Source organism: Panthera uncia, chromosome E1, assembly GCF_023721935.1.
Source record: "Panthera uncia isolate 11264 chromosome E1, Puncia_PCG_1.0, whole genome shotgun sequence".
In the NCBI taxonomy this organism is placed as follows: domain Eukaryota; kingdom Metazoa; phylum Chordata; class Mammalia; order Carnivora; family Felidae; genus Panthera; species Panthera uncia.
In genome coordinates this window covers 42,206,973-42,222,424 of record NC_064814.1, presented here as the reverse complement: position 1 = coordinate 42,222,424, position 15,452 = coordinate 42,206,973, and the positions used below count along the sequence as shown (strand labels likewise).

At 59.0% G+C, this 15,452-nt stretch overlaps 1 protein-coding gene across 1 annotated transcript; it reads left to right on the top strand.

Moving 5' to 3' along the window:
- Positions 1–6: 6 nt before the first annotated feature.
- Positions 7–15,256, top strand: GIT1 (GIT ArfGAP 1). The gene is made up of 20 exons (XM_049637956.1): positions 7–175; positions 5,708–5,841; positions 6,308–6,420; positions 6,546–6,651; positions 7,182–7,399; positions 7,485–7,579; positions 7,918–7,960; positions 9,947–9,995; positions 10,444–10,516; positions 11,158–11,255; positions 11,607–11,718; positions 11,851–11,984; positions 12,149–12,301; positions 12,414–12,644; positions 12,736–12,789; positions 12,974–13,057; positions 13,147–13,220; positions 13,324–13,506; positions 13,625–13,688; positions 13,848–15,256. Exons 1-20 carry the CDS (start codon positions 124–126, stop codon positions 14,058–14,060), a joined length of 2,283 nt encoding a protein of 760 aa, XP_049493913.1. The 5' UTR covers positions 7–123; the 3' UTR covers positions 14,061–15,256.
- The last annotated feature ends 196 nt before the right edge of the window (positions 15,257–15,452 follow it).

Here is a 15,452-nt window from a genome sequence, read left to right as displayed (position 1 = left end):
CGCGCGGAGCCTAGCCGGGGCCTTGCCGGAGCGGGGCCGGGCAGCAGGGGCCGCCGCCGCCCGGGCCCGCCGCCCGCGCCCCCCACGCTGGCCCAGAGGGCTGCGGCCGCGTCTCCGCTGAGGATGTCCCGGAAGGGGCCGCGGGCGGAGGTGTGTGCGGACTGCAGCGCCCCGGGTAAGCGGGGCCGGGCCAGGGGCGGGACCGCGCGGCGAGGCCGCCGGGCAGGCGCCGGGGCCTGGCGGGAGCGCGGTGCGGGGCCGGAGGGCGGGGCGGGGCTGGGGGCTGCGGCCTCCGGCCTCGGCCCCCGCCCGGGCCACTGCGGAGCCGCGTCCTTGGCGGGAGGGCCGGCTGGGGGCCCCAGTCCCTCGCGTCCGTGGACGAGCAAGGAAGGACATTCCCGGCGCCACATCCCACCCCTCAGTCTGAGAGAGGCAGGCAGCTAGCTGCCCTCCCTCCCCCGCCCCCCTCCCCCCCCGCCCGCCCGCCACCACCTTCCATCTCTGTATCCCAACGGAAGCGCCAGCCTGGGGTGGTGGGGTGGCAGGAGGGCTGTGGCAGAGGCCAGCAAGGTTTAGGAAGTGGGGGTGAGTGTGGTTTTGTGTCATCTCAGTGCCACCCCCGCGTCTTGCACCTGCTGCTCGCATGGTCTGCGCGCCCGCTGAGGTGGCGGAGGTCAAGGGGCAGAGAACCGGGCAGATGGGCCAGGGGAGGCCTGGATAGTGTTTCCTCGTGAGCAGACGAGGGGGTGGCTCCTCCTAGGACTCCCTGCCCCTACTTCCCAAGGCGGGGGCTCCTTGGAGGGCCTGGTGCTGAGGGCCAGTACAGTCTGGGCATCTTCCTCTGAGGCATCCCTGGGAGCAACTAGCTCGGCTTTTCCTATGCACCAGTAAGGCCTGCTTGGGAAGGGGGCTTAGCATTGACCCAGCTTGGGCACAGACCCCTCCTAACCCTCTAGCCCAGTCTGACCAGAAATGGGTAGGGAACAGTACCCAAGGGCGCCTAGGTTCTCAGGATCTGGCTTCCTCGCCTGCCTCCTGGCTGTATTTACCGTGGTGTTTCCCTTCTTCCCAGCACAGTCAGATCCAGGCTGATGCGAACCCCCCACCCCTGACCTGAGGAAGTGAGGAGCAGTGACCTGAGAGGCTGTTATCTTATGATGTGGGAGGACACTGCCAGTGATGGGGCTCAGCAGCTGGCCTGGGGAAGGAAGCCCTGGCTCTTGTCCATCCTCTCTTTTAAAAAGGAGCTATCTCCCTGGGAGACCTCTGGGAAGGCTCAGTGTGTCTGTGAACTCCAGGGGGACTGTGGGCACAATTAAGTGTGAGAGTGTGAAGTGCTGTTTCATGGGCCCATAACTTCTAGCTACCCTTTGGACAGGCCCGGGGCCCCAACAGGTTGGGACCCACAGATACTCTGGTGGTTCTGATGCCTCCAGGCTAGAGAGTTTGGCACTGTGGATGCCTGGAAGAGACGTGGTACTCTGGGTGGTTGTGACCCTGTGACTCCTCTCAGGTCTAGAGGACCCTGAAGAAGCTATCTGGGCTTATGTGTCCTTACCCTAGTGAGCTGGAAACTGTGATCTCCTTCCCCCAACCACATGCACGTCTGGGGATGGAAGGGCTAAGAGGACAGCTTGCCTTCTATGCCTCTCCCAGGCTGGTCTATACCTATGCGGGGCAGGCATAGCATGGGGGTGGGGAGTGATTAGCAGACACCCTATCAGCTTACCCTGTGACCCATGGCAAGACTTTCCTCACTCTGGGCCTCAGTTTCCTCAATTGTGAGGTAAAGAAGTTGGAATAAAAATGGTTTTTGAGGACCATCCCATCTTGAAGTCTGTGGTCCTGATTCTCAGCCAGAGGGACATAGGGCAGAATCAGCAAGGCATTTGTCCCTCTTTCATTGCGTTTGGCTGTGTGAAGCCTCTGGGTGCCCAGTGGGTTCAGGAAGGAGTGGTATGTATCTGATATCTTGGGACTGTCTGGTTCCTATCCATAGTCATTGTCCCACAGAGGCATTTTTGCCCCAGGTACCTCCTTTTCCCCTGATCCAGAATACAGGTCAGAAGAGGCAGGTGGTGAGAAGGTGAGGAGTGAGGTGGGCAGGGTGCTGACAAAGTCTTTACACATCACCCTACCCCAGCACCTGGCAGCAGGCACTCCCTGAGTGTTTGGATGCTTGTCAGGGACCCAGCTGGCTACCCCATTTCCCCACTGTAGGATGCAGGGAGGGGCATCCCCGGTGTGGGACTGTAGCAGTCCAGGTATGAGGCTCGAGGGTAAACAACAGTCTGGACTCCATTGGTGTATGCCTCCTACCTAGTCATAGGCTTCTCTCACTGTGAAGGGGGGTGTCCAGCCCTAGGGGTGGGGCCGTGGCCTTTTTGTGGTTGGTTAATTTGGGGAGGTTAAAGAGGTGAAAGGTGAAGTGCAGGCTGACCCCAAAGGTCTTCATCCTCCCTCTGCTCCCAGGCCTGGGCATATAAGTGACAGGTGGATTTTGTAAGACAGCTGGGCATGGCATGGCTGCTGTGGTACTACCTCATCAGGCCCCACATGTGTACCTGCCTGCCATGGAGGCAAGGGAGGCACAGCAGTCAGGAACCCTGGAGAATGTGTTCCCCCCACGTCCCCCTCCATTCACTCTGCCACACAGTCCTGGCCCAGCTCACTTTGGTGGCACAGGAGTGAATACCTCAAGGTACCTGAAGTACCTCTGGTAGCACCTTGGATGAGCATGGATGGCCACTGGCTGGGGACATTTGGAAACCTGCAGGCTCATTTGTTTCTTCACAATGTAGATTGTTGGGTGGGGTGAATGGTGGGCTCTCTTCCTCTTTTACTGAGGTTTAATTTAGGTACAGCAGGGTTCCTGCAGATTACTGTTTCGCCTGTTGAGTTTTTACATGTCTATATACCTGCGTAACCACCACTCCAGTCAAGAGGTAGAGCATTTCCATCACTCTCTGGACCCTTCTTCTGCCCCCTCGCACTCAACAGCCCCCAAAAGTAACCACCATTCTGATCTTTATCCCCATGGATTAATTACTCTCAGCTGCTTTCAAGATGGTGGACTTCTCCCTCGTGCCTAGTGACAATTTGCTCAGGAGACGCTGGCCCTTAGAGCAGACCTAGAGGCTACTAATGGCTTTGGGTGATGACATGAATTCACCTTAGTAGAGGCCTGCATGGTTAACATTATCCCAGGATCCCTCCTACCACTTGCCCACACTTCCCAGACCCCCACCCTGAAGCAGAAGCTGCCAGGAGTGTTGGCAGGATACTGAGGAGGTCACCGCATCTTCTCGCCTGTCTGGCTCAGTCAGTAGAGCATACTACTCTTGATCTCATGAGATCAAGCCCCACACTTGGCAGTTGGGCATGGAGCCTGTTAAAACAAAAAAACCCTTATGTCCCTGTCCCTTCCACCCCAAGTTTAGTCTAGGGAGCCTCTTGGGGGCAAGAGTCCCTTAACCTTCAGCTACAATAGCCGTTTGACTTTTCAGAAACTCTACCTGGCCTTAGGAACTGGCCTAAGTGAGGCTTGGGGGCTCCTGCTTGGGTAGACGCCAGGCCCCTCGGGCATGTAAGAAGTAGATAGTGGGCTTCTCATCTGTGTAGCCCAGTGAGCTGACACCAGCGTTCCCCAGGCCAGGACAGTGCCCCCTGCTCAACCTTCCTGTTTCAGGTCATTGTGGAGGAGAGGGAGGACCCCTCCCCCAGGCTGAGTGGCTAGCAAAGCCTTGGACTACATTCCCCAAATCCTGATCTCTTCTTGGTCATTGCCATGTTCAGAGTCTCACCATGTCTGGTCTGGCTCTCGATATATGTGCAGTTTTCCCAGGCCCTGCTTCTCCGGTAGAGCCATGGGCCTGGGCTGGAGGCCTCAGGGCGGCCCATTTATGATCCTGGCCTGGGCGGCTCCCCATTTACAGGAAACCCCACCGTTTCAACAAGAGGAATTTAGGCTGCGTCATTTCCAGCTTCCTGCTTGGGCTGCCGGAGGTGGCTGGTGGCTGGCAGACCCCTAACCCCAGTGATTTGGGAGTGGGGGGAGGGAGCTTTCCATGTGCCTCACTGGGGTGCCTCACTGTTTGGGTAAAGCCAGTACTAAAGAGTGTCCTTGGGCTCCCCCTCTTGGCACAGATGGTGGATCCCTTCCTCGTGGGCCCCTGGAATCAGCTCCCAGGAAGGTGTATGGCAGGCATCTTGTTGCCCTGTTTTTGGGTAGATGCCTAAAGAAGCTTAGACCCAAAGAGCTGAACCCCCTCTTTCACTTTTTGTTTCTTCCTGTCCCCTATGGAGGGGACACTTGCTGTAGGCAGAACAAAGGCTGCACCCTGACTCGGTCTCCTTACACTTCTCCTGGAAACTTTGATGGAAGTCCTTGTGGGGAAGGGCCTGAGATTGCCTTCTGGTTGGAGAGGCTCTCATTACCCCAAGCCTGTCCCTCCCCTGGGGGGCCCACTTCTGGACTCCCTAAGCACTCCCAGGCAAGGAAGATAGCCAGTCCCTGCTCCCCCACCCAGCACAGGGATTCCTGAGACTGGGGTGGGGGGCCCGGGCAGAGCACAGTGTCCTGGGAGAGAAGCTCCCTGCCCCCACTCTCTGGAGGCACACAATGGCTGCTTTCTCCCCCGTGACCTTTCCACAGCTTAAGCTGTGTGCAGCTGTCTCCTCCCCCTCTCCCAAGGGGCCTGGGATGGGTGGCATCTCCCCTGCCCTTAAGAAGCACCCAAGGAGCTCCCACCCTATCCTGGCCCCACTTCTTGTTTCCAAAGTTTGCTGCTCCCCAGGGAGTAAAGAGTGGCTTCCAGGGCCCTTGCCCACTTGGGCCCGACCCCTTCCAGGCAAGAACGGAGGAAAAGCAGTGGGCGTGAACATGGCGTGGCTTCTGGTGTCTAAAGTGCCTGGGTCCACATCCCAACAATCCTGCTCATCAGCTGTGTGACCTTGAGCAACTGCTCTAACCTCTCTGAGCCACCATTTCCTCATTGGTAAAGCAGGGATAGCATTTCCTGCCTTGTCTGACAGTTGTGAGAGACCTCGTACATACAGGTCTATCTAGTACACAGTGGGTATCCAGTGTTAGTTCCTTTGCCCTCTCCATCCCTGTTAAGAGGGGCTCCAGCTCAGCCCATCAGTGATGGTGGCAGGAGGCTCAGCATGAAACAGCCTCTTGCCTGCCAAGATGAGGGCAAAGGCAGGAGCCCATGGAGGATATGGTGGGTCAGGCGGGTGGCCAGTGGTTCCAGCAGAAGCCTGGGTGCAGGAGAGATGTGGCACTGACCCAGACACAGGAGTGTCTAGGATGTCTGGCATGTAGCATCGGTGTCACATCCCCCAGAGGATTCCTGCCTCCCTGGGGAAGGCCTGGGCCAACTGTCTTGTTCCCTGGGAAAGACTGCAGGACATACCCGCTGAGTAGGCCCTGGGGACCACACATTCCTCCCCCCACCCCCTCACCCCCCAGACAGGCAAAGATGTGTAGGAAGGGGCCCAGCTGTCAGTCACCTGCTGCGAGCCTTTGGGGAAATCCCTCCTACGCCATAGCTCAGCTTCCTCCTCAGCAACCTGTGTCCCTGCGGTCCCAGCTTCTAGGTACTTGAAGTGTGTGAGCATAGTGCTAGTGTGGGCCCGGAGTAGGTGCCCGGCACGCACTGCCGACGACCTGGCCTCCGCTGACTGTCGCTTCCCCCTTCGGCAGACCCTGGCTGGGCCTCCATCAGCAGGGGGGTGCTGGTGTGTGACGAGTGCTGCAGTGTGCACCGGAGCCTGGGCCGCCACATCTCCATTGTCAAGCACCTCCGCCACAGCGCCTGGCCTCCTACGCTGCTGCAGGTACGGGGCCAGGCTGCGTGGGCACACTTCCCCCATACCCACACATGCTGCTCTGGATTCTGCGGCTTCCAGAGGGCGGCACCCACCTGGGGCAGAACCTAACCCTGACCCTTTCCATCCATTGTGTTTGCCATGCAGACGGCGGGGGGAGCTGTGGGGGCGGGGCTTCTGAGACTAGGGTCTTGCAGACCGGGGCTCTCTCCAGAGCTCCGCCACTTACTAGCTTGGCCACATAGCACTGACCAAGTCGCTTTATCTCTCTGAGCCTTGGCACACTCGCCATACAACCTGAGGTGCTGACCAGGACCCACGTGCTTGGGCGGCCCGGCTGGATGGAGGTGTGATGGTGGCAGGCACACAACAGGCCCCTTGGTACTGGTTGCAGCCACGCCGGCTGCGGCCAGCACTTGGAGGTGTTTCCCCCAGTGCACAGTGGGCACTCTCACTTGGCACTTCTTCTCTGCAGATGGTGCACACGCTCGCCAGCAACGGGGCCAACTCCATCTGGGAGCATTCCCTGCTGGACCCCGCGCAAGTACAGAGCGGCCGGCGCAAAGCCAACCCCCAAGACAAAGTCCAGTGAGTTGTGCCGGAGGGGTGGTGGCAGGGGCTGCGTGGTGTGGGACGTGGGTCTGAGAGGTGGCGGGGGGAATAGCCTCTCCCACTCTGCCCCCCACCCATTTCATCCTCTGTGCCCCATCCAGCCCCATCAAGTCAGAGTTCATCAGGGCCAAGTACCAGATGCTGGCATTTGTGCACAAGCTTCCTTGCCGGGAAGATGACGGGGTCACTGCCAAAGACCTCAGCAAGGTTAGAGGGGCCCCACGGTGGACAGATGGGTGGGCCTCCCCTCCTGTTGCCCACAGCACCCCGAGGGCTTCTCCATCACCACCGAGCCCTAGGCCCCAAAGGCAGCCAGCCGGGTCAGGCAAGAATCGTGGGCACAGCAGGGGATGGGATTGCGTGGTCAGCTGCATGTGGCCAAGGCCCCTCCGCCTCTAGGTGGACACAACAGGCTGCCATCCAAAAGCTGGGAAAACTTGAGGCGGTTTCTTAGCCACTCAGAGCCTCAGTTTCCTCCTCTGTAAAATGGGAAAGAAGCAACAGCATCTCCCTCATAGATAATGCCTGTTTCAAGCAGAGCCCATAGCACAGGTAGATGGTGACTGATAGCAGCTGTTAGTATTTGGCACTAAAGCCTCTATCCTCCCTGACAACCCAACTTCAGCCGGGCCCTTGGAGCTGGTAGGAGTCCCAGCAGCTGCCTAACTTGGTACGGCTTGGGGGTGCGGTGGGGGGCGGTGCTCGCACACACTTGCTGCACACTCTGCTCCTTGCAGCAACTGCACTCAAGCGTGCGGACGGGCAACTTGGAGACATGTCTGCGCCTGCTGTCCCTGGGTGCCCAGGCCAACTTCTTCCATCCAGAGAAGGGCACCACACCTCTGCATGTGGCTGCCAAGGCGGGGCAGACACTGCAGGCTGAGCTTCTTGTAGTGTATGGGGCTGATCCTGGCTCCCCTGATGTTAATGGCCGAACGCCCATTGACTATGCCAGGTGAGGGTCGGATGATGGGTGAGGCTCGGGCGGGTGGGGGGAGTGGACTGCTGCGGCAGGGCTGAGCCATGCCCCCTCCCCACAGGCAGGCGGGGCACCATGAGCTGGCGGAAAGGCTAGTCGAATGCCAGTATGAGCTCACTGACCGGCTGGCCTTCTATCTCTGTGGACGCAAGCCGGGTGAGCAGAATGCGGGGTGGGCCTGGCTCGGCCAGGCAGGTGGGACCCAGACACACCCCAGCAGCAGGTGCCATGGTGACCGAGCCGGCTGGGGAACAGTGTTGCTAGGCAACTGGCTCCTGTGAAATTGATGAAGGCTCTGGGCTACAGCACACTGGGGTAGGGAGTGGGGGGTGGGCATCACTTCCAGCCAGCTCCCAGGGCTCTTGGGGGTGGCCTGCCCTCATCCCTGTCCCCTGACACTTCTGGGTGCCAAGGTCTGCTCGTGGCAGTGAGGTGGGCTCCCAGCTGCTAAGGCCACCCAGCACCAGTGACTTGGCATTTTTATTTTTGTTCAGATCACAAGAATGGGCATTACATCATCCCACAGATGGCTGACAGGTGAGTGCCCACCTGATGCCCCTTCCCAGGGGCTTTTGGACACCATGTGGGTGCCTGAACCCCAGAACCTCTACCCCTCCCAGTCCCTGGGCTTTAGGGACCCCGCCCCGGGTCTGGTGTACAAACATTTCAGTCAGATCCTCACTCCCTAATGCTGGGCCCTAAGGCAGGGAAGGGATGTCAGCTCAGCCCATGGCCAAGCACCGCCTGAGCCCCAGGCCATCACACATAGGCCTGAGTACAAGAAACACCTGCCCCAGGAGGGGTGGCTCACTGGGCTCTGCTCCAGTGGCACTCACCCCACTGTAAAATCTTTAGACGAGCCTCTGCTTTTCATTGAAAAGATGGTGGGCTCCAGGGATTTGACTAACTTTGGGCCTCTGTGGTGTGCTCAGAAATTGGGGAGGGGTGGGAGGTGGGGGCAGGGCCCCTCACAACTGAGGTGTTTCTGCCTCTGATCTGAAAAGCCTCCGCGCGCCTAGGCTGTGGGGGGACACGCACCCAGTTCACAAGATGGATGCTGGCGCCACCTGGTGGCCACATCTGAAGGCCGTTTTTCCAACCTGTGCCTGCTGGCCTGGATCCGAGAGAGGAGGCTCCCTCCCTCTCCAAAGACCAGTGTGGGCAGACAGGGATTGTCAGGCCTAAGCGTCTTGAATCCTTGAACCCAGACCTACTCTGTTCTGAGACTCCAAGATTCCCTCCTACTTCTCTGGTCTTATTCTGCGGGGTGTGTGTACCTGCATGTGTGTCTGGTGTATGTGTTTAAACACATATGGGCATGGACTCAGTAAAGGGCTAACCGAGCACCTGCCCGGTGCCAGCTGCCGTTCTTGGCCCTGAGACACACGGGTAACTCAGATATGATCTCTGCCCTTCAGGAGCTCACAGTCCAGAGGAGGAGGCAGCCTGGTCAGATAGCTGTAGTTCAGTGTGGGGAATACAGCAGAAGTAAAGGCATAAATGGTATAAGTGAGAAATGCTGTGCCAGGACCTGCAGGGAGTCATGTGGCTGGAGCATAGTGTGAGAAGCAGGGAATCCCAGGAGCAGCACTGGACTGGAAACAGGCGAGAGAATGGCGAGTCCTGTGAGCCCCAAGAAGAGCTGAGAGGTTCCAAGCCCAGATATGTCAGCTCTGCCATTTACTGGCTGTGTGACTTCAGGCAGGCTACTTAACCTCTCTGAGGCTTAGTTACCTCCTGGGAGTAAAGGCAACAGTACCTACGTTTTCTGGGCTGTTGACAGGATTAAAATAAGATAATGCACACTAAACACGTAGTATATTTTTTAAGGAAGTTTTTTTTTATTAAAGTACAGTTGAAGTATCCATACATGTGTTTTGTCATTAAGATGTTTTTAAGGCCTGGGGTAGTGTGGCCCAACGTGTCAAAGAGGTGACCCAGGCTGCTGGGTGGGAAAAAAAAGGCTTGTAGGGGCAAGACTGGAAGTGGGAAGACAGATGAAGAAACTTGCAAAGGCCCAGGCAAAGAGGGATCGATGGCAGAACCAGAGAAAGCTTGGCTGGGGCTTGAGGGTGAGGGAGGTTTCTGGTGACTCCTAGAAACAGATGCTGGTGCTGGGTGAGTGGGTCACAGAGGGAGAGAGCAGGCTGGTCTAGGAGCAGGTTGGGAGGGGAGAGGAGTTCGTTTTGCACCCTCCGGGTCTGGCGTATACACGGAGATGGGTCTGAGCTTGCCGTGGAAGGCACGTGGGGCCCTGCTCCTGGGTAATCGCTGCCTCTGTCCTATTCTTTCCTCTGCTGCCTTTCTCTGGACTTAGATCTCGGCAAAAGTGCATGTCTCAGAGGTATATGGTGCCTGCCTCGGGAGCAGGCTCTGGAGGTTGGGGGCAGGGTGGGGGGCGGCATCCGGTGTGCAGCATCTGGGATGTTGTCTTCCTGGGATCCCTGCATGTTTGGGAGTCACAAGTGGGGGCCTGGTCACCTCTCCTGTCTGCCCATTCTCATCTCCCTCCTCCTTCCACAGCCTAGACCTGTCCGAGCTGGCCAAAGCTGCCAAGAAGAAGCTGCAGGCGGTGAGTCCACTTGGATGGGCTCCTTCTACTTGGAGCTGTCCTCACCTCTGAGCCTCGACCCCTACGATTGCTCCTCCTTCCTCTGATGGTCTCCTTTTCCAAGGGTTTGACCTGCCCCTCACTCTGTCTTCCCTGCTCTCTTTCCCCCGCCTCCCCACCCCTGGTCTTTGACCCTGGCTCTGCCCTCCGTAGGCTCCCTGGGCCCTAGCTCCACCTCTGACCTACCAGGGCACTAACTGGTCTGATCTGGTCTCCCTTCCATCCTCTCCCACCTTGGAGCTTGGCAGAGAGACCCCTGCCCCAGTTTCCAGTTCTGAGATTGTGGGGGCTGGGCAGCATAAAGGACATAAGCCACTTCCCACATCTTACGACATCCTGGTTGACCTGGCCTTGTCAGCACTGGGGACCAACTGATTTGACAAAGACTGGGTCCCCCTTTTGTCTCTAGCTCAGCAACCGGCTTTTTGAGGAACTTGCCATGGATGTGTACGACGAGGTAGACAGAAGAGAAAATGACGCTGGTGAGCCAAGAGGGCATCTGAGGCCGAGGGTGGATGAGACACGGGTACCTACCCACCTGCTGAGGAAGGGCTAGGACCTGGTGTGGCTCTTGGGGCCTTTTGCTGGGACTAAGAAGGGAGGCCTGAGGTTGGTCTGCTCGGCAGGTCTGCCTCTCCGCCCCTGCTGGCTGTGAGCAGCCCGGGCAGCCTCCCCAGCCAGGCGGAGCGTGCTGAGCTGGAGGCAGCCAGCCTGCTCCTCCGCCCCCACCCCTGGACTGGGGCTCATCTCTGCTCTGGCTGCCTCCCACTTTGGCTCACTCCCCAGTCCCACTCCACACCCCCCTACATCACTCCTTCCTGGCCACAGCCAGATTCCAGCCCAAACCCTGGGCTGGGCCTGGCAAGGAGGAGTCGCCTCATTCTGTTCGTCGTCATCGGCCTAGCCAGTCTTGCTGGCCTTGCCCAGCCCTGCCCTGCCCTGACCCAACCTTGCCTCCGGTGTCTGAAGACCACCCCTGGTTTGAACACCAGCACTTGGTGGACGTGGGGAGGGTCGAGGAAGGCTGTGCTCAGCACATCCCCACCTCCACCCCATGGGCCTGGCCACCGTGGACGCTCTGGATGATCTGCTCCCTGCTCCTCCCCCCCTCCTCCTCCCCCAGTGTGGCTGGCTACCCAGAACCACAGCACCCTGGTGACGGAGCGCAGCGCTGTACCCTTCCTGCCTGTGAACCCCGAGTACTCGGCCACGCGGAATCAGGTGAGGGGGACGGACAGGGGCCTCTCCTCCCCTGCTGGGGTCCCCAGCTTCGCGGGCCCTGCCCTTCCTCACCGGCTGTTGTGTGGGCTTCTGCCTGGGCCTGCTTTTCTCCTCCCCTGGCCTAGGCCTCTCTTAGGGCCCTGCTGGCACTGGGATTTGGGGGAAAGTTTTTTTTAAGCTCTTCGTGAGCAGCTTCTGGGGGACATTCCAGCCTCTTCTTGGGAGCTCCCCAGGCACCCAGAATCTGGCCGGGTGAGCCAGGTAGTAGGGGATGGCCTTGCTTTGTTCCCACACCCATCTATCAGCTGTAAGGGGGCCCGTCATGCAGGCTGGGTTCTTTCTGCCTACCAGGGGCGACAGAAGTTGGCCCGCTTCAATGCCCGAGAGTTTGCCACCTTGATCATTGACATTCTCAGCGAGGCCAAGCGGAGACAGCAGGGCAAGAGCCTGAGCAGCCCCACAGGTGGGAAGGGTGTGGCTAGGGCTGAGGGCAGTGGGCATTTTTCTAGTATATTCTCTTTCATGGCTCCCTTTTGGGGTGGCATGATGGAAGGGTCGTGTGGCAGAATACTGAGTAACTGGACTATGTCCTCAGACAACCTTGAGCTATCCGCGCGGAGCCAGAGTGACCTCGACGACCAGCACGATTACGACAGTGTGGCCTCAGACGAGGACACGGACCAGGAGCCCCTGCGCAGCGCCGGTGCCACTAGGAACAACCGTGCCCGGGTCTGAGCACTGCCCCTCCCCGGGCCTCCATTAAGGCCCGGCTCTATCCCCTTGTAGCCCAGGGCTTCAGGGACTAGTGGGCTGGTTATGGCCTCGAGAACAGTCTTCTGTGGGCATTCACCCCCTGCCCCTGATGGCTAACCAGCTTCTGTCTCACTCTGCAGAGCATGGACTCCTCAGACCTGTCCGATGGGGCTGTGACACTGCAGGAATATCTGGAGCTGAAGAAGGCTCTGGCTACCTCCGAGGCAAAGGTGCAACAGCTCATGAAGGTCAACAGCAGCTTGAGTGATGAGCTCCGGAGGCTGCAGAGGGAGGTAAGGGCTGCAGCATTGGTGGGAGTGCCCAGGTCGGAGAGGATCCTCCGCTCCCAGAGGTGGGGTGCTGCCTGGATCCTCTGGAGTTTCTGACATCACTGTCCGCTCTCAGATCCACAAGCTGCAGGCAGAGAACTTGCAGATCCGGCAGCCACCCGGGCCAGTGCCCACACCCCCACTGCCCAGCGAGCGGGCAGAACACACACCCATGGGGCCTGGCGGGAGTGCCCATCGCAGGGACCGCCAGGCCTTCTCCATGTATGAACCAGGCTCTGCCCTGAAGCCCTTTGGGGCCCCGCCCGGGGATGAGCTCTCTACCCGGCTACAGCCTTTCCACAGCACTGTGAGTTGCCTGTGGGTCTCAAGGATTGGGGGGAACAGAGGGCTGGGGCTGCCGCAGGGCCCTCCGTGACACCTACTGTGCCAATCCCCAGGAGCTGGAGGATGATGCCATCTATTCAGTGCATGTCCCTGCTGGCCTTTACCGGGTAAGTAGGGCCTGGAGGAAGCGGATCCATTTCCGCAGACAGGTCTTGAGCCCCAGTGGGTGTCAGGCTTTGTGCTGCTGGGCACAGGAATGACTAGATATACCTGGTCCCTACCCTCACTGCCGGAAAGCTGGAAGGCGGGTGGCAGGGAGGAGAGACTGACTCCAGTCTTCCTGGGTTTCAGATCCGGAAGGGGGTGTCAGCCTCAGCCGTGCCCTTCACTCCCTCCTCCCCACTACTGTCCTCCCAGGAAGGAAGCCGCCATACGGTAATGTTCCAATCCCCAGGGCCCAAGGGGACAGGTGTGTGGGTCTGTGAATGTGAACCTCACCCACTACCCCTTCCCTGATCCTCCAGAGCAAGCTTTCCCGCCACGGCAGTGGTGCTGACAGTGACTATGAGAACACGCAAAGCGGGGACCCACTGCTTGGGTGAGACACCCCAGGGAAGAAGGCTGAGTGGGCTCTGGAGGATCTGTGAGGGTACAGGCAAGCGGCTTACCACTGTAATGTCTCTTTCTAACCCTGACCTCAGACTGGAGGGGAAGAGGTTTCTTGAGCTGGGCAAGGAAGAAGACTTCCACCCAGAGTTGGAAAGCCTGGATGGAGACCTTGACCCTGGGCTTCCCAGCACAGAGGATGTCATCCTGAAGACGGAACAGGTCACCAAGAACATCCAGGAATTGTTGCGGGCTGCCCAAGAATTCAAGCATGACAGGTAAAGGGCTCACAGCAGCCCCTGGGTGTTGCAGAGGGCAAGGGACGGGGGGGGGGGGGGTGACCAATGTCCTGTTCCTGCAAACCCTGCCGCTATTTCCCCTCCCCTGCCCCCACAGCTTCGTGCCCTGCTCGGAGAAGATCCATTTGGCTGTGACGGAGATGGCCTCTCTCTTCCCAAAGGTACAGGGGCCAGAGAGAAGAGCAGGATTGAAAAGCTCTCAGGGTGGGGCAGGTGTAGGGAATGTGACCACTACCTGGGTGGAGACGAGGGAGGACACACTGGGCCATGTTCATGGCTCATGGTTTGAAGTCCAAGGCCCAACTCCCTCCTCCCTCCAGAGGCCAGCCCTGGAGCCTGTGCGCAGCTCACTGCGGCTGCTCAATGCCAGCGCCTACCGGCTGCAGAGTGAGTGCCGGAAGACAGTGCCCCCGGAGCCTGGCGCCCCTGTGGACTTCCAGCTGCTGACTCAGCAGGTGATCCAGTGCGCCTATGACATCGCCAAGGCTGCCAAGCAGCTGGTCACCATCACCACCCGAGAAAAGAAGCAGTGACCACTCTCCCTGCACCCTCACCTGCACTGGGACCTCACTGGCCATGGGAGCTGGGCCACTCCAGACACTAATCCCCATCCCAACGGAGCCGCTGGCACAAGTGCCCTTAGTGCTGCCACTGTCCCCCAGCAGCCAGGCGCCCTGGTGCCCGCCCCCCTCAAATCCCCAAGGATGGGGAGGTGGGGTGGCAGGAGCTTCTGTCCCCCACATTCCATGCACCTCCCCCTGTACATAGCATCCCCCCCTTCTAGTGTGCAGGGGCCTCTAAGGCATCACTCCCAGCCCCTTCTCCTCTGGGGCACCCTCAGCAAAGGGTTGGGTGGGGACACTCCAAGTGAGGCCAGTTCCCCCTACAGGCACCCCACCCCCATGAGCCAGTTCAGCCCTGTTGGGGGCTGAGCCGGGGGCATCCCCTCCTTTGTACATAATCTCTGTGGATGTCCCCTGCCCTGTAAGCCACCAACCCCCCTGCTGCTCTCCTTTAATGCCAAACGGCCCCTGCCTAGGGCACAGGGCCCAAACCTGTGTTCCCAGGGTCCCTAGCAGCAAACACTGGAAAATCTTTTTTTTTTTTCTCTCCTCTTCCACCCCTTAATTTTAACATTGTGGTAACTGAGTGTCCCTGCGTGCCTGTGTGTGCGTGTGCGGGGCGGCAGTGCCGTTCCGGAGGCCTGGCCCATCTGGAGTTTTGTGAAGGGTGAGGGGACCAGGGCAGCAGGACCAGAGTTAGGGGTCAGTCCCCCACTCTCCCATCCTGGGGCCAGGGACTGCTGGTAAATCATCTGGGGTCCCTACCCGTTGCCTTCCCCCATCGGTCCCCTTCTCTATGAACTTACAAAAAAAAAAAAAACCCACTTCCCTGCATCTCTCCTCCCCCCCCTCCCTTGTGGAGGGGGCTGTGCTGGCTGGGGCAGAGAACTGAGCACCTGAGCCTGGGGCTGGCTCCCCGGGGTCCCTGACTCAGCTGAGAGCCCCCTCCTATAACCTCTGAGAGGCCAGCACCTGCCCTGCAGTCTCTGGGTATCTGGAATCTGGGCAGCAGCCTGGGAAGGCTGGAGAGGCAGATGGCCGTGCCTACCAGCCCTTCTCTCTGTCCTGCCTCTGCCCTAGGGGCCAGGCTATACCTGTGTGGTGGTGGGTGGGCTGTCAAGACGTGTGTCATGTACATTTGTATCAAAAATAAATAAGTGACCATGTGCTGTTGCTAGTGTTGAAAGAATTTGGGGGTGGGGAGGTGACAGACATGAAAGGGACAAAGACCTGGCAAGAGCATGAAACAAATGAAGACTACAGCTGCTCCAGACCTGGAACTTGCAAGGAAAGCCCTTGTGTTCTAGAAAAGAAGCTGGGAAATAAAAGTGTCAGTAACTACCACCACCACCACTTTCTCCC

Coding starts and splice junctions, on each gene's coding strand:
- GIT1 (XM_049637956.1), top strand. CDS start 124: ATGTCCCGGAAGGGGCCGCGGGCGGAGGTGTGTGCGGACTGCAGCGCC. Junction 5,842..6,307: donor GGCCTCCTACGCTGCTGCAG/GTACGGGGCCAG, acceptor TCTTCTCTGCAG/ATGGTGCACACGCTCGCCAG. Junction 13,058..13,146: donor AGGAAGGAAGCCGCCATACG/GTAATGTTCCAA, acceptor CTGATCCTCCAG/AGCAAGCTTTCCCGCCACGG.